Source organism: Rhineura floridana, chromosome 2, assembly GCF_030035675.1.
Source record: "Rhineura floridana isolate rRhiFlo1 chromosome 2, rRhiFlo1.hap2, whole genome shotgun sequence".
Lineage (NCBI taxonomy): Eukaryota > Metazoa > Chordata > Lepidosauria > Squamata > Rhineuridae > Rhineura > Rhineura floridana.
Window position 1 is genome coordinate 202,928,845 of NC_084481.1, and position 18,758 is coordinate 202,947,602.

Sequence of the window (18,758 nt, forward strand, 5' to 3'; positions counted from 1 at the left end):
AATTGTACTATATATATATATTTTTTCCACACTTGCTCATATTTTAATTGTGATTTTATTTGTTGTACACCGCCCTGAGAGCTTTCTGCTATAGGGCGGTCTAGAAATGTAATTAAATAAATAAATAAATAAAAGGACTGATGCTGGATGTCCCTTTTCCTTAATTGCTCTGAAGAGGACTTTGATACCTAAGCCCACCCAGTGCATGTTTAGAAACAAAAGGGTTAGCCCCCACCCCACAATACTGCAATCAAATTATATAGTTTGTCTGTCTGAAGAATGAGGGTTTCCCAGGTATGAAGGAAACACAGTTCTACCTATTGCATTTTCCTAAAATTGTACACATCTCTACATGATCAACAATCCAAATATGACCCTTAAAGAGATACAGCGCCACAGACATCGAGAATAGCCTCTGTGTCCCATTTTTATTTATTTTGATCATTTGCATATAAGCCGAGAATGCTTATTTCTTTTGAAAAATGTATAAATAGCTTAATAAAAAACTTTTAAGTAGTGTACATAAGACAATTACTGTATCAACATACAAAATCAGCAAATGTTAAAAAGAATTATGCATAGCTAAATTGTGTGCCTGGATGGACTTGCTGAAATAAAAAAGGCATCTAAAAAGTATAGTGAGGGTGCCTGCCTAACATTAATAGACAGGGAGTTTCAAAGCACAGGCGCTGCCAGTGATCAACTCCTAGCAAATGCTGAAAGAAGAGTATATGGCACTTGCAAGAGTACAGGTTTTGCAGATCAGCATGGTCAAATAAGCATGCATGGGGCAAGATAATCCTTCAAGTATACTGATCCCTAGCTATTAAGAGCTTTATATACTAATAGTAAAACCCTGAACTTGGCCTGGTAACAATTCAGCAGCCAGTGCAATCCCTGAAGAGTAATATGCTGATAGGATCTTACCCTTGTCAGCAATCATGTTGCAACATTCTACACTAACTGTAGTTTTCAGACCAACTGAAAGAGAAGCCCCACATAGAATGCATCTTAATGGAGCTCAGAAGTTCATCTGAAATCAGTCTAAATAGTGCATTTTTACTTCATTTTATTACTTAAACGTTTTATAAACTGCTTAAAAGAGTTCTAAGTAGTCATGCTAATATTTGATGTCTTGTTATTACTACTTTTTTTAAAAAGCTCTGAGCAATGTTTGATGAGCACCTCACTCCATGGATATAATGCATAAAACAAGGGAAATAGGAGACGCATGCTTGTGTTGGATAACTTTGAGACTTCTCTAACATGAATTGTGTTCAAAAGAATTTAAAGAAAACTTCCTTCACTAACCCCAATGTAGTCAATGTCCAAACCATGAAATCTTTTGGCGCCTATAATCCAGGAGACGATATAATAAGCAGTGACATCCGGATAATCATAGGGCCAGTTCTTACCCCTCCCAATCCATCCTGGAAAAGCCCAGGGCAGCCCTGTAAAGACAAAAAACAAGCAAAAAATTTAAAGAACAAGCTTAATATACAAGATGCACACTACTAGACAAAACTATGTCTGTTAAATAAATGTGCACTACATAATGTGCACGGAAAAGTAGCAATACTAAGTGGTTCCCATGTCCAGGAATTAGGTGTGTTCAGGGAGGGAAGGAACAGGTCTGTACTCTGGGAGTACTCCTGGATTCCAACTTGTCACTAGAGTCCCAAGAGGCTTCTGTGGCTAGTGCTGCTTATGCCCTGCTTAGGCTGAATCACCAGCTACAGTTGTTCTCGGACCGGGATAGCCTAATCTCAGCTGTCCATGCTCTGGTGACTTCCCATCTTGACTACTGTAATGTACTGTGTGTGGGGCTGCCCTTGAAGATGCTCCAGAGGCTGCAGCTTGTGCAGCATGCAACTTCTAGGCTAGTAAGGCAGCCTAATGGGACCATACATAACCAGACCTGAAAGCTCTGCGCTGGTTGCCAGTGAGCTAATTTAAGGTGCCCAATTCAAGGTGTTAGTTCTAGCATATAAAACCATAGATGAACTGGGACCCAAGAGCACCTTCAGCTGTATAGATCTTCTAGGACCCCACAATCAGCATGTGAGACCTTGTAGGTGATGCCACCAAGAGGGGCTGTGCAGCTAGCATTGACCAGTGATAGGACCTTTTCAATGATGGCTCCCAATTGTGGAATGCCCTCCCCGATGAGGTGCATCTTTTTCCTTCATTGACTTTTAGTAGTAATTTGAAAACATTCCTAAGGCATTTAACAGCTGAAAGACTGTTCCTGGCAATCCAGAGATCACTGGATGAAAGAAATGTTTTTATCAGTAACTGTTTTTGGAATGCAGCTCCAGAAAAAATGATTCCCTGGAAAAGGGTGGCAGGTGGGGGGGAGCTATAGGGGGAAAGAGAGGATCAGCAAAAAATGCCCTCCCTCCAACTTTCCTCTAGCAGAAGATTCCACTGGATCTCAGTCCCTTTCACAAACAGGAACCCTTCTGTTCACAAAGGGACACTCTTCTCAGGCCCAGCACCAGCAGTTGGCAAGGTTGGGCACTGGCCAAGAGCCCCAGGGGCTCACTGGCCTGACCCAGCTGCACTGTAAGCCCCTGGATGCCCATTTTAGCAGTGGGCAGGTGGCAGTGCCGGTTTTGAATGGGAGCAAAGCTCAGTTTCCATCCATGGTGGGCACCCACCTCATTTATCTGTAGGTTGGGCACTACGTTTTGGGTAAATTAAGATGGCAGTAGCTTGGCTCCCATTCAAAAGTGGCATTGCCACCAACCACTCCTAAAATGCCTTTTGGGGGGGAAGACAAACAGTGCTTTTCACCCAGTGGTATCTCACAGTATATCGGGTGATACAAGTATCACCAGCTGAACAGCACTGCCCCTTTCTTCAGTCTCCAATTGTGCACATCCTCAGGACTACCATCTTTGCCCTGGAACATCTACAGAGTAGGAAGCACAAGGAAAGCAATCAGGAAATGACAAGTTGATTGTGTGGGCAAAGAAATGCAAAAACAGGAAGGCAAGACAACAGGTCGTTGCAACCAGCAATTCTGAATGAGGAAGGTAGTACAATGTATGGGAAATCTTGAGTTGCTTAATTCTACCATTGGGGAGAATCTGTGACACTGTGAAAAAAAGGGTTATCCAAAGTGGTAAACTATAGTTCTAGGCATCCAGTCACATTTCTTGTGAGCCCTTCCCAGTTATCTTAATTCTCTTTTGGAAACCCCTACAAGAGACTATATAATATACTGCTTGCCCCCAAGGTTCCAATTCAATCCCCAGATAATGCCACAATTTCATTTTCCAGAAGTTTTATCTTTACAAGTTCCTGCATACGGTATTATGACAAACCAACTTAGTTTCTTCAATAAAGTTTCCTTGTTGATTGCAATGGCAATTTTGGAATCAAAGCATGGAGCAAAGTAAGAGGTTTTTATTAAAAAGGCATAATATTGTTCTTCACAAGGACAGGAGGCTGTATTGTTTTACGGTATACTATATTCATTCATTCATTTATTTTATATCCTGCCCTTCCTCCCAGCAGGAGCCCAGGGCGGCAATCACTATATACACCTAAATCTCCAGTTTCAGATTTAAGAGGATTTATTCAGACAGTTTTAAGAGGGTTTATATCAGAAAAAGGGGAAAACGGGGGGAGGGGGAATGGGAATTTGTACCACAAAATCATTTACATGTGTATTAATCATTACTACTCTGTAATGGCTGGAATCTAATTTTTAACAGGGGACATATTTTGTGAGAAGCCAAAGTTTTATTATTTAAGCATTATATTCAATACTTCAAAAAAAATGAATTAATCAAACTTGACAGGCCAAAAATGCTCTCTCTGTCCATAGACTCATTCCCATATAACCAGTGACAACAACAAAGATACCTTATTTTATTTATTATTACATTTCTATCCCATCTTTCCTTCAAGGAACGCAAATGGGCATACATGGTTCTCATCCCAATCCATTTTATCCCCGTAACAACCCTGCAAGGTAGGTTAAGCTAAGAGACTGTGACTGGTCCAAGGTCACCCAACAAGTTTCATGGTTGAGTGGGGATTTGAAACCTGGTCTCTCAAGTCCTAGTCCAATACTCTAACCACTACACTGGCTTGCTTTTCTTTCTCCTATCTTTGGCCGGGTTCACATGACACAGGAAACCAAACTATGATTTGTTCTTGGCAACAGCTGGTAGTTAGTGAGGAGCTCAGGTTCAGATGACATGCGAATACAAATATTGGCATGTCAGCATGGCTTAGGTGTAAAAAGGAACAGGGAACAGCAAAGCATCTGCAAGCTCCTCTGCAGGAGCCCACACATTCACACAGTCCTGGTAAGCCATAGTTTGGCCTACCATATTGTGCCAACCAGGCCTTTCACACACTCTCCAAACTGTATTATTTAACACAAACTACACGTTGCACTGTAAATTGGAACAGACTGTCATTAAAAATGAATCACAAAGGTATTTTCAAATTACAGGGTAACCATGCTGGAACACCACAAGTCTGCAGTCCTTACCAATCAATTTAATATTAGGGTTCCTCTTTTTAGCTTCCTTCATCAACCACCATTCATAGCCCCGGAAATAATTTTCATCATCTTCATAATGCATGTGGGATGGTTCAGTCCCATCTATGAAAGCAAAACAAAGTTCTCTCTGTAACTCAGTCAATTACTAAACATCTTTTGCTACAGCATCCAACACATTTCTCAGAACAGATATAAGAACCACACGAGTAAAATGAAACTGAATATGCAACACTATTGTTACACCAATTTTAGCACCCTCGTTAATATCAAGGGCAGATAATTAGACGTCAGTATCTTTATATATAACCTTCATCTTCTACAAACAAACGGATGCCTGTCCGGTAATCACAAGTTGCATGAGCTTACTGAGCGGAAAGCTATGCTTTAAGTCAGGTCATTCCAGAGCTTATTTGCTGAACATAATCACAAGCTCCTGGAGCTAGAGATAATGAAACATAATCACACACACAAAAATACTAAGATCCAAACCACAGATGAAATGTGGTGCTTAAATGATGCCAGATTCTATTGCCAAGTGATGGCGTGGTTCAGTGATGGTGGGTTCTCCAGAAATCATAACAGCCAGGGCCGGTTCTAAAGGGCGGCCAGGTTGGGCACTGGCCCGATGGCCCCTGGAGCTACAAGGGGCCCCTCAGCTGCCCCTCTGCTCCCCTTCCGTGATCCGCACCCCCCCACATCTCCCCACTTACCTGTCTGCTGTCTTTTACTGTTGCCCTTAACGATGGCGGCCGCGGTTTCCCTAAGGTACTGAAGCCCCTGCCACCATCTCAGTTGATGGCAGAGATACGTGCGCGTAGCATGCATGTGTGCCATAAACAAAGATGGCGACGGAGGCTTCATCCCCTTAGGGAAACCACGGCCGCCATCTCTGTTAACGGCAATGGTAAAAGACAGCAGACAGGTAGGTGGGGAGGCTGCGCACGTGCACAAATGCAAACATGCACACATGCCGGGGCCCAAGGCAAGCTGATGCCCAAGGGCCCTGGCATTCCTGGAGCCGGCCCTGATAACAGCCATTTTTTTATGAAGTCCAATTGGTATTACAAGTTTTAACATTTTAATATCTACTTTTAACACCTACATCTATCACTCACAATCTTAATTTTAGTAATTTTAACATTAACAGCTTAAACAGCTTAATATTTTAACTGATTTAATACGTTTTTATACTTAACATTTTAGGATTGTGTCTGTCGTGTCCATGTGTTTAACTATGTTTAGTTATTTTGTTATATTGTTTCAATGTGTTTGATATATGTTTTTAATTGTATACTGGATGTTTTTATGCTGTAAACCGCCCTTCGGCTATTGGGCGGTATAGAAATATAATAAATAAATAAATAAATTTTCTTTTAACATCCACCTACACATGACTCTATACTGAAATACTAATAAGGGAACAATGTTAATTACTGTTAATGTTCTAAATGCAGATCAGCTGTGGCGTCTAGCACATGCAGTACTTCATGTTTTGCTGTTTCAGGACATGCTTGCCTTATTTACCATGCAAATTATTCTCTGCTTAAGATTTATGTCCAACTTCATCTAACATGGAAGAAGAGCTGCAACATTTTCTTTAAAAGGACTGCCTTACCCCTTGGGTGCCCACTTAACCACTTTGCTCTGCAGAACAGGCACTGTTACTGGTGCCACATAATACTCGTGCCGCACTTGTAAAAAATCATTCTTTTAGTGTGGCAGCACCTACACTATGGAACTCCCTGCCTATTCACATCAGGCAGGTGCCTTTGCTATATTCCTTTAAGAACCCATTTAAAACTTTTATTGTTTAGGCAAGCCTATCCAGACACATAGACACTGATCTGTTTTTTTTGTAGTTAGTAGCTGTTTTAATTATTTTAAATGTTTTAATTACTTGTTTTTAACTGTTTTATTGATAACTGTAATGTTTTTTGTAAACCACTTAGAGGTCTTTACATTCAAATGGTATAAATATAATAAACACTATTATTTGTTATTACGACCATTTCTGTACTCCTTAATATATAAACTCAAGCAAAAAATACAGCAAATTAAAAAATATAAATATTACAACAACCTACAATAAAACCATCAATACAAAATTAATATATACTGTTATCAGCACATTAATTGAGTACCAATGGTAACCTCTTCTCCCCAGTGAAGACTCCTCAGCCTCCTGGCTTTCACCCAGGGCCCAAAAAACTCACAAGTCACTCCAAAATGTCTCACAATGAAGGTCCCTTGAACATGATGACCTCACCCTGGTCTCTCATACTAGGGCAAGTATGGGAACCTTTGGCCCTCCAGATGCAGCTGAACAACAACTCCCATCGTCCCTGGCATTGGCCATGCTTGCTCATCTGGAGGGCTAAAGGTTCCCCACACCTGGTCTAGGGCAGGCACTTCTGTGTGATGGAGCAGCCTCAGGCTGCCCACAGCTGCATCCCATTCAGCAAGCAATCAGCTGCATGCCACACACCCAATTCCAGACTACATTATAATGTATAACAATATAACCCGGGGGGGGGGGAAGTTGCTCATCTGCTTAGGTGAAAGCAAATTAAGCTTATGCTCCCACCTACTCATTTCATGCGACTGTGGCCCTTGCTAGGCTTGCTTGGAAATAAGCCCTAATGAAATCAGTGGGATTTACAGCAAAGTAAATATGTTTATAGTATTCCTCAGGAGATATTCTTCAATTTAATATGAATCCCACTAGGAAAAAAGGGGGGGTATCACCCCCTCACTGCTTATCAAATAATTGATCCAATGCCAGAGAGGGGTGGTTTACATCCCTATCAGGGCATTTGGCTGGTTGGAGAGGTTTAAACCTCTGTCTACCCCAGAAATGCATCTACTATACCACTGCTGACCAAATCAGTACAGTTGGGGGGGGGGGATTTGCTTAGTGGGAGGGCTGATCTGCCTTCCAGATCAGGATTATCCAGTCCTGCTATAACATTAGCAGGTAGTAAGCCTGTCTGATATTTGATTTGGCATTAACCAAATAGGTTTCCCTACTTTTTCAACTCCAAAGCAATTAGAATATTTGTTCAAAGGAAGAACCTGAGAACCCCAGCAGTCTGCATCCACTAAATCCCACACAGAAAGTGCCACTGTTTAGCATGCTGCTATTTTTTCCATCTATAACAAAGTTAGTTTTCCTGAACCTAGCAAAGGAGAAAAACTGGTATGTCATGCAAAGCTGAGATGAGATTAAAACTAAGAAACCACTAATTATGGAATTGCTACAAGGCTTTTGTGTTAAATCTCATTCCTCAGTCAGCTCATACCTGTGGACTGCGCATCTCCGCCAATCTCTACTTTGAGGATATGCAAAGCAGCACCAAAATTTGGCTTTAAAAAGAAAAGAAAGAGAAAGCAGTGTTAGCATTCCTGTTATGCATGCAACATAGGGTTTTCACCTGCTACAATGAACTGCTGTTACTTCTTTGATTAGAAATCATGGCTGTCTTTGTACATAATATTCCCAAAAATATGTGCTCTTTGCGCATGTGCTGCACATAATAAATCAGGCTTCAGAGCCTTTGAGACATTGGCAGCCAAGACACCAGTCCTATCCCTCAGAAGACAAGTTCTGCAGTATTAAGGGAACTAGCTGCCCAGCAACACTGACATCTTTACAAAACATCTTGGAACGAAGCCTATTAGCCCTCTCCTTTCACCCATCTCTTCCCCTCCCTCTTCAGTGCCTGCAAAAAGGAGACCCATGGCTCTTTCCATGACTGTTTTCTCCCAGCTTTGCACACACGGCTGCAGTTGCAATTACGTGCTTTTTTCCTTAATCCAAAAGAGCCACAATAATATTGCTGAGTCAAGGACCAGAAGGACAGGTGCTGTTGTATCCCAGGGATTATCTCAGTAAGGGAAAGAACACCATGGCGATATACTAGCTGTACACATTGCATGCACAGCCATTAAGTGGAAAGAGAAAACAGGCCATGCAACTCTGATAGGACCACACTGCTCTTTCTCCAGACTAGAAGGAACCCCACAGCACTGTCTTGAGCCATTGGAAGATCATTACATCGCTCCTCACCAGAAGTGGAAAGTTAATTTCATCTCTGATTTATCATATCGCCTCCTTTTTTAAAATAAAAATAAAAATAAAGTCATGTTCTACAAAATTTTGTGTATTATGGTGGAATTTCCTCTGCAAAGTCAGTATTTATTGCTTTCTAAATTCCCACAGAACGGTAATCCCAAAAACTTTAAAAAAAATTTTTATTATCCACAGCAGTATATTTCATTGAAAGTCATCAACAATGAAATTGTGATCATAGGTAAAAAATATATATATAATTATTCTTCCTCTTCCAATAAATAGCTTTATTTTTCAGTTTTCCAATTGTTCCCATTTGCATCCCACTCCTTAAAGAACTGCATTCACATGTCATAGTAAACCATAAACCATGGTTTCCCATGAACAAGCAGTGCTGCTTACTGCTGATTTACTCTGCACCCCAACTACCACAGAAGTTGAGAGAAACAAACCCCAAGACTTGCGCATACCATGACATGTAAACCACCGCTTATGGTTTGTTTCTCTCCAAACAAACCACAACAGTAGACCAAGGTTTGTTCTTGGCTTACTAATCATGGTTTGCTTTGTAATGCACAAATGGGTCTAGTGCATTCAGAAGAAGGTTACACTGAATTCAATGGGTTTTACTCCTTGGTAAGTGGGTATAAGATTGCAGCTGAAACCTGTATTGTGTTGAAAAGTGGAGTATAAACTAATGATAATTATGATAAAGAAGTAATATTAAAGAAGCCAACAAACACAATATCCAATTAAGGTTTCCCCTTGGCAATTAAATCCAGCCCAGAATTGAAATCTTGAAGAACAATGGTTCAAGAAACACTTGGGCTACTGCTTCAAAGAACTTGAGGGAAAGCAATTTCACAGTGGTGGACTAGTCATCAGATACACCTCTTTAAATTATTTGGTATTTGAACCTGATGCATGGACAGAATATTGTCCTGGCAGTACTCAACAAGTAAGTACTCTGTTGATTTTAAAGTCATGATGCATTGAAAGAGAAAATGAAGTCTCTTGAGATGTGCAGGCACAAAGCTACTATCTGAAAGACTGCCTCCTTCCCTACAGACCCTCTTGGGTGTTAAGTTCACCAGCAGCCTTCTTTGTAGTTCCACCACTTTCAGAGGCTTTTTTTTGGGGGGGGGGACAGCAGCCAAGGAGAGGGCATTCTCTGTAGCAGCTCCTAAACTGTGGAATCTCCTCTTCACATGTTGGTATGGAAGCTACAGCTGGTGCAAAATGCAGCAGCACAACTACTCACCAGGGCAGGGTATCGCCAACGTGTTAACCTGCTGCTGAAAGAATTGCACTGGCTGCCCATTAGCTACCAGGTGAAGTTTGAAGTTCTGGTTTGGTGTACAAAGTCCTATACAGCTTGGGACTAGGATACCGGAAAGATAGTCTTACCACTGATATACCTAGTCGATCACTGGGCTCTGCAGTTGAGGGCCTCCTGCAGATACCATCTTATCAGAAGGTCTGCTCCACAGAACACAGGAAGTGAACGTTTAGTGCTTTTGGAATTCCCTTAAATATTAGACAGGCACCATCTCTGTTATCTTTTCTGTGCCTATTGAAGACCTTCCTCTTTCGACAAGCCTTTTAAGTAGAGACCTTATCCGACTCTGCATCTGTACTGGAATTGCTTTATAAGATGTTTTTAAATTCAACATCTTCCCTCTGAATGATGGCTGTTATTTAAAGATGTTTTTAAAATGTTTTGTTTTAATATGTTTTAGAGTCTTGTTTTTAAGATGTTTTAAAGTGCTTTTAGTGTTTTTGTTTGCTGCCCTGGGCTCCTTCTGGGAGGAAGGGTAGGATATAAATTTAATAAATATTTAATAAATCTGGTGCCTTCATTATGCAGTTTCTACCATATCTCTTTACCCTGGCCCTTGCCATCTGATATACAGATATGGACCCACCCTATTCTTGTGAAAGTAATTTGTTTTAAACTGTCTTTAATATTGCATTTTAAACTGTTGTAACCTGTTCTGGGACCTTATGAGGAAAGGTGAGTAATCAAGTGAAATAATAATAATAGGTGTTAAAACTAGCTCCTTACATTTTGCCTGAAAAGTAATAAAAAGCTTAATATATTCCTCATATATTCTGTTTTGTCACAAACAGTAGTAAAACTTGAAAACCTCATCATCACCTCATTCACTTGCTAGAGCAAGGAAGAACCAACAATTTCCCTGGTGCTCTGGCAGATGATGTCAGTAGTCCTGCTCTCACAGAAGTCCCAGTGTTGTGCTCCCCACCCATTCCTGCTCTGCTGCATGCACCACTGCCCAAATATTTCTTTCTTATTTACATTTTTATCCCACCTTTCCTCCAAGTAGCTCAAAGTGGTGTACACGTGGTCTTCTCTCCCCATTTGTTCCTCACAACAACCCTGTGAAGTCGATTAAACTGAGAGGCAGGGACTGGTCCAAGGTCACCCAGCAATCTTCATTACACCACACTGTCTCTCAATACACAATACCCAAGTTATTTCTTTAAACACATTTATTACATTTTATTCTGAACCACAGCCTTTAGTCAACATTATTGAGGAAATAAAAGCTGTATATCAGTTTTACAGAGCAAGACTTTGAGGCTTAGTTCAAGGGCTATGCACTTACAGCATTTTATACAGTTAAGCAGCCTACAAGCTTTCACAAACCATTTAAATAATCTTTCCGATTCCAATGAGCAAGTAGGTAAGAACCGATTGGGGGGGAGGGGGGAGAGAAGAGCCAGGAATAAGAAAAAATACCTAGCTCAAATTGTTAGATCTTACTTGCCAGCCATATAAATCAAACATTAAACATACACAATGGCAAAAATGCAACACCCTCCCTCTGAATGATGGCTGATATCTGCTTTACTTTCTTTCCGATGCCTCTTAAAATTTATTTGCTCAATCATTTGTGGGACATTAAGAAAGTTAGTCAAATAGAACTACCCATAACAGGGGTTCACAAACTGTGGTACGCAGACTATCTGTGGTCCACGACCTTCATTTGGGTAGTCTGCAGTGTGACTGTGGATCTGTGGTTGAAGATGGGAAGCAGCACATCCATCACTTGAAAGATTCACACTGATTTTTACTATTTCTTTTATTGAATTTTATTTTAAGAAATAAAAACAGTAAAATTCCATTAAAATCATACAGCAGCTAGCACACCACATGGCAACAGGCAGAAAAATCATTAAGTGGTCTGCCAAAACCCTCATCAGTTTTTAAGTGGTCTATGAGAAAAACATCTGGGAACCACTAATAGCATTTGTATTAATTCTTGTTTTAATAGATAATTTATTGATGGTATTTTAATGTTGCATTGTTCCCTGCTCTAGTTCAGCTGTATTTGTATTATGTTTTATATTGTAACTCACCCTGAGATCGCTAACAAGAGTGGGCTAGAAATTTCTTAAATAAATAGAAAACAACCAAGGATTGGTTGATTCAAGGATACCACCCTAGGTCAACAGTTCCAGGAACAGCAAGGTCACATTTACCTTAAAAAGATAATCTAAAATCTGAGAGCGATATGGTTCCAGGTAATTCACCAGAAGCCGGGAAGTAGCCTAGAAAAGGGGGGGAAAGCAAAGCAGATTTAGAATTATCATTCATACATATTTATACTGTAAAATGTTGAACAAATGATGTTTTGCAACAGCTGATCGAAGTATCTATGATCAAATAACCATGTTAACCCCACTTACATTTCCACTTCCTCTCACTTCCACCATTACCATACTCTTATTTTTCTCATAACATCCTCTCTCCCAGGGCCCCATTCAACTTTATGTCAAATGTGAGATTCCATCTCAGCTGAGACATGTATGGCCTCACCAATTCAAGCTTCCAAGCAGGCTTCAAAGATCCATTTGTTTCAACTACCGCCTCCTAGACAGATATGGATGTTATGGCTTCAAATCAGTTTAAAAATATTTTATACACATTTTAGTGTTCTTACGCTGGACCATTATTGTCATTGACAATTCTATTGTTGGATTTTACTGTTTTATAGCATTCTCTGATGTTGTATGGTAGTTTGGTTCTGATGCATTGCTTTCTATATGTTGTGTTACAGACCGAATAGGCAGCCCAATAAATAGATAAATAAATCAATTAAGTGTCTTAAATAAAACATTTGTTGTAAATAAATGTTAAAATAAATTTCTTGCTCAGCAAATTCCCTATTTTTCTCACATCTACCTACCACCACATTTTTTCTTCACCTGCTATATTCTCCAGCTTAACTCTTCACAGGAAAATTACTATGGATTCCTGCTTGTCTACCACTGTAAGCCACCAGAAATACTGTCATACCTGCAGCCATCTCACCACTACTGCCTCAGGCCTCTCAGGACCTATCTCTGGGATGAGGCTCTCCAGACATTGTTGGACTCCAACTCCCATCAGCTGCAAGCCGCACAGCCAACGGTCAGGAAAGAAGGGGTATGTAGTCTTAACATCATCTGAAGGACCCCACATTCCCTATTCCTGCTCTTTTTCACACACACACCCAAGCTCCCACATTTCACCTGTCAGGGCTCATCTGACTTCAACAGCTATCAGACAAGCAGAAATTCAACATGCAAATGTTTTGGTGGGAAGCTTCACCTGCTGAACTTCTGACTGGCATGACATTAAAGTTGCAAAAGGTCTACACGAGGAAAAGTGAGTGTTTTTTTTTTTCATTTACTATCACCATCACTTCTATCAGGCAGGACATGATCCAACTAGACACATGCCATCACAACCTTGCTGAAGCTAAGCAGGCCTGAATCTGGCCAGTAAGATTGCTATGAACCCTTATCAGACCCACCGGCATCTGATGGATCCCAGGCTACAAAAGCTTGTGCCAAGATATATTCGTTAGTCTTTAAGGTGCCAGCAGATTCTCTCTACAGTGAAGTCTAAATGCAATACAACATAGAGAGACAAGCTCTTGAGGATATTTATAAAATAATAAATCCATTGAGATTCATATGCATAGAGAATGAATGAATGAATATGCACACCCCTCTGAGATGTCTAACTGGAGCGGCAGACCACACACTTTGCATGCAAGCGTTCATAAGAAAAGCCCAGCTGGGTCAGACCAAAGTCCAATCTCGTCCAGCATTCTGTTCCCTCAGCGGCTAACCAGATGCCTCTGGGGATCCCACCAGCAGGACCCGAGTGTAACAGTCAAAAGTTTCAATCCCTCCCACCTCCAACTCTTGGGAAGGTGGGCTAGACAAGACCCCTGTGCGAGACCCCAAGCGGCCACTGCCAGGCTGACTTCATTAGAGGCACAGCCCTACAGCACACGCCTTTACACGCCAAAGATCCTCCCTGGTTCAATCCCCAGCATCTCCAGGTAAGGTTTGAAGCGATTTCAACTCGAAACCCTGGACAGCTTCTGCCAATGCATAGAAACAACGCCGAGCTAGCGAGATCAACGGTCTGACTCACTACAAAGCGCCTTCCTCAGTGCCTCCCAACCTGCCCCAGTGGTCGCCGCCGCAGCTCACTCACCCCGCCGCCGCTGACGGCCCCGATGCCATCGAACTCCCGGGCCAGCCCGATCGCATCATCCAGCCAGTAACTGCCGCTCCTCCATGCGGCGGCGGGGAAAGCCAAGCTGCAGCCCAATACCGCTAAGCTCCACAGCCACATCTTTGCACGCCGGTGAGCTGCGGAAGAATGGAACGGAGCGAGGCTAGCCTCTCGCCAACGGAGCGCCTCCGGCCTACCCTGCGTGATCACGTGACATGCGATCACCTGACGAGATAAAACAAAATACAAATGAAGTGGAAGTGGGTGGCTTTTGAGAGGGGAATAATTCAGTTGAAAACCTTTTTTCCTCCGATGACGTAAAAGTCGCGTCATTTTGGTCGGCGTCACGTGACGGGGACTCCCAAGGCGCCTTTCTGCTGGGTTTTACTTTGGTTGTTTCTGTGTGGGTTTTTTATGAGTCCTGTCAGAAATGTTGCTGCCACAAGGAGAGGGTGCAATGGGATGTGGCGTAATGCAGCCCGAGGCTGCCAAAACATATTTATCATGTAGAGCTCGCCCTTCCTCCAGGAAGCCTCCCGCAAGTGCACTCCACCGCCTCAATTTTATCCTCCCAACAACCCTTGAGGTACAGTTGGGCTAAAAGAGGATGGCTGGTCTCACCTGAGCTTCATGGTCTGTGCGATTTCAACCGGAGTAAACGTGGTCCTAGGCCCCATCTTCACTATAAATTCAGAGCAGTACAATTCCACTTTAAACAGACATGGCTTCCCCCAAAGAACCCTAGGAACTGTAGTTTATTAACGGTGCTATCAGTTGTTAGAAGATCCCTATTCCTCTCAAAAAACTACAATTCTCTTTCCCTTTTTTTAATCAATCCCTCTTCCCAAGGAACTCTGGAAATTGTAACCATAGCACCTGTGAATGCCTTCAGTGGTGCCCCCAGCAGGTAGCACAGACACTGAGCTTTTACTTCTAAAAAAAAGTCTAGACCTCCTAGAAAGAAAATTGCTGAGCAATGGGAGAGTATTTTGCTTAAAGAATGGAAATGGACTGCCTTCAAGTAGATCCTGACTTATGGCAACTCTATGAATAGGGATTTCATGGTAAGGGGTATTCAGAGGGGGTTTACCATTGCCTGCCTCTGAGGGTAGTCCTGCCCAGCTGGCTAGGGCCTGCTCAGTTTGCTGCAGCTCCACAAGCCAGCCCCTTCCTTGTCCACAACTGCCAGCTGGGGTGCAACTGGGCTCCTTGGGACTATGCAGCTTGCCCACAGGTGGCAGGGGATGTAACCCCTGAGCCACTCACTTGTGGGGGTGATCTTTAGCTGGTCCTTGACACCCAGAAGACACGAATGGGGATTTGAACTCACAAACTCTGGACTCCCAGCCAGGCTCTCCTCCCCACTGTGCTATACCAAAAGCAGATGCAAAAAAGCCTCAAGTAGTAGAACAAGTGTTTGAGGAGGAGAAGAAGCTGAGGAACTGTCATCATCCAGCTGCCATAAGTGGCCCCTCACTACCCCCCCAACTGTCACCACAAGGCCATCTGCAGTAGAACCATCTTGACCTGACAGCGGAGGAGAAAAAGCAGTAACAGATTTTTCTTAAACAAGCTGTCTTTTCCATTTTATTGTAACTTCAAAAAAATCATTACTTATTGTTGTAATAATCTTATATAAACCATTTTGTGAGGTCCGCCTCAAAAGCGGTATATAAATGCCTTAAATAAATAATAAGGGTCATCCTCAGTATGAAAACAGGTGATACAAGTATACAAGAGCATCCTACTTTCAAATGGGAAATGTTTTATGGTGTGTAGGCTTAATCAGGGGTCACCAATGTGGTGTTTATGAGTGTAGTGGTGCCACTGAGGTGTTCCTCTGTCATCTGCAACACCTCTGAACCACCTCTATTGCCCCCTTGTTTTGTTACCTTTTTCTGCCTTTAAAAGTACTTAGAGCTGAAGGAGGAAGTGGTGTTCTGTCCAACTTGATCCCTTGGAAAAGTGAAGTGTTTGTGTGCTCTGTTTTTTTTTTGCGGGGGTGGCTGATCCAGTGGAGAGAAGTGACCAGAGGGAATGGCACCCCAAGCACTCTCTCAAACATCCAAATGTGCCCAGGGGCCTAAAAATGCTGGTGACTCCTTATGCAATGCTTCTGTTAATTAAAGTGCATTCCATCTGTTGAATGTTGGAGCCTAAGGGTTATATTTGTCATCCTGGAAAAGTAATTTTAGAGAAGTGATGGCATGGGGTAACTTGAGGAAAAGGAACCTTTGACCAACCCACAACTTATTATTTTAAATTACAGATGTGTACAGTCAGCTAAGTCTCACTCAGCTGCTAAATATGTAGTGTAAATACTTGGGATTACGCACAGTCATGAATCATACAGTAAACAATACAAGGTTTATAACAATACAACAAGGATTATATGCCAATCAACATATCTCTCCTCCACTCCCACAGTGGTCAAGGGAAGGGAAAGATTGTGCTCCCCTCACCCATTTTATGCAAATCTGTGCCTCTCTTCCTCCTTTTTCACAATACATAAGCAGCCACCCTCACCCCCGTGCATGTGCAGTAGTAATGGGGGAGAATTTTGATTCAGTTTGCTATGATGATGATTTTAAAAGCAAATCTACTTAATTTGCATTTTCTGAAACAATATGTGAACCAAAACACAGACATCCTTTGAAATTCACATTTCTCCAAATTTTGCAAGGTAATTTAGCCAAGGTAAAGTGTGAATAAAAATGCATATATCAGTGAAAATTGGAAGAAATTGGGGAAGGGCTTCAGCTCAGTGGTAGAGCATCTGCTTTGCATATGGAAGGTCCAAGGTTCAATCCCCATCATCTCCAGTTGGAAGGGAATCCTGTCTGAAACTCTATACAGTAGGGGGGCCCTTTACAGCGCTTCGCTTTACAGCACTTCGCTAAAACAGCAGTCTCAATTAGACATTATTAGACTAGAGCCCCACTCATACGGGGCTTGTTCCGCTTTTACAATGGTTTTCGGGCATCGTGCGCCATTCTGTTCAATGAGTTCCGCTTTACAGCGGTTTTTGCTTTACAGCGGGGGTCCAGAACGTAACCTGCCATATGAGTGGGGCCCTACTGTAATCTCTCTTCCAGTATCAGATACTTTGTCCAGATAGAGGTTATCCTCCTTGCTGTAACATACGTATCTGGTGAAATGTTGTTCTTTATGCCTATTAGACATTTTATTTTATTAGACAAAGGTGTTAATTAATGTACAATCCAGGCTTCCGTTTTTACTGATGCAATCAGGTCGATGAGTTTGCCTGAAGTCATACATTGACTTTGTGTCATAACTGAATAGATAATTGCTTCTGATCCAGTATCTTGCAAATGATCAAGGATGAGCCAGAGAAGCCTAAGTGATGGAATGCTGCCGTTGTTTCCTGTGTTTTGTTTAAGACTGCTGAAGTACTTAGCTCTTGTATAAGATCCAGCTTTACCCTGTAATCTATTAGGAAGCTACCTTAAACATATTATTTTCTCCTTTTATAGAGAGCTTGTCCAAGAGCCTAACAGCCTGCTCCTCTGCATAGTTGATGATACTTAGGGTGCAATCCTGTGAACACTTACCTGAGTAAGGCTCATTGAACACAGTGGAATTTATTTCCAAGTAAATATGCATTGAATTGCACCATTTAGTGCATTTAAATTTATGAGATGTACCTTGCTTGTCTTTTTCAGGGAATCCAGCTACTTTAGACACCAATCCTTTGCAAACTTATTTGGAAGTTAACCCCATTGTACAAAGTGAGGCTTGCGTCCAGATAAAAATTCATAGGTTTGGGTTGCACAATTGCAAACCCATATGCGCTTACTAGGAAGTATATGGGATATACTTACAAAGTAAACATATTTTGGACCAGGAAGCAAATGGTTTGTCCAGTTCCTCTGATGCACTCATTTTAAATACGTTACATTATATACAAGCTGAGATTGCTAGGCAGATGCGTTTCCTAAACAAAAGTGGCTTCCATGTAAAAATTATATGTTGCCTATCACATAGAATTTTGGAAGTTGCCTTATTTTGCCTCAGTGGGTATAATGTGTTGTATTTCACAATAAACACATCTTGTTTCTTTATCAATAAGAATTGTATACTTTAATCACCATTCCAGAGGGCACAGTCTTTACATATGCTTATGCTGTGCTTCACCCATCTCAACTGAACTCCAACTGCTCCTAACTGACCATTCCAAGACCTTAAAGAGATATTACAGCACATCTCTGTTCTGTAACAATAAAACAATAAAAGAAATAAAAGAAATAAACCAATACAGCAACAATAAACCAAATACAGAGATATTACAGCACATCTCTTCTGTAACAATAACAATAATATTAACACACATAATCTTTATATTTCAATGGAGGACTAATAGTCCTACTACCTCTAGATGTTACATATACATCAGGTTTATTTTCAAAATGAGAAACACTGACTTCTTTATTTATTATATCATCATTTACAGCAACAGTATCATCACAGAACTGATCTATTTGCCCTCCAGACTCATTTTGCCTTACATCATCTATCTTATTACAAGTGTCAGGTGGTTGTTGTTGAAACCTCAAATGGCACCTATTGCAACGATACTGCTGACCATTTGATACTACTACTTGATATGAGCG

The 18,758-nt window shown here is 41.5% G+C and overlaps 1 protein-coding gene across 2 annotated transcripts in view; it reads right to left on the reverse strand.

The window, feature by feature from the left end:
* Positions 1–14,602, reverse strand: part of GALC (galactosylceramidase) — a 58,243-nt gene extending 43,641 nt beyond the window's left edge. Inside the window, exons 1-5 of one of the 2 annotated variants that reach the window (XM_061611903.1) lie at positions 14,107–14,602; positions 12,096–12,164; positions 7,822–7,885; positions 4,511–4,624; positions 1,312–1,451 (exon numbers count right to left, since the gene is read on the reverse strand). In XM_061611903.1, coding sequence (XP_061467887.1) covers positions 1,312–1,451; positions 4,511–4,624; positions 7,822–7,885; positions 12,096–12,164; positions 14,107–14,460 — 741 coding nt within the window. In that variant the 5' untranslated portion in view covers positions 14,461–14,602. The remainder of the gene's footprint in view (positions 1–1,311; positions 1,452–4,510; positions 4,625–7,821; positions 7,886–12,095; positions 12,165–14,106) is intronic. The other variant, XM_061611904.1, reaches the window with a different exon arrangement.
* Between the last annotated feature and the right edge of the window lie 4,156 nt (positions 14,603–18,758).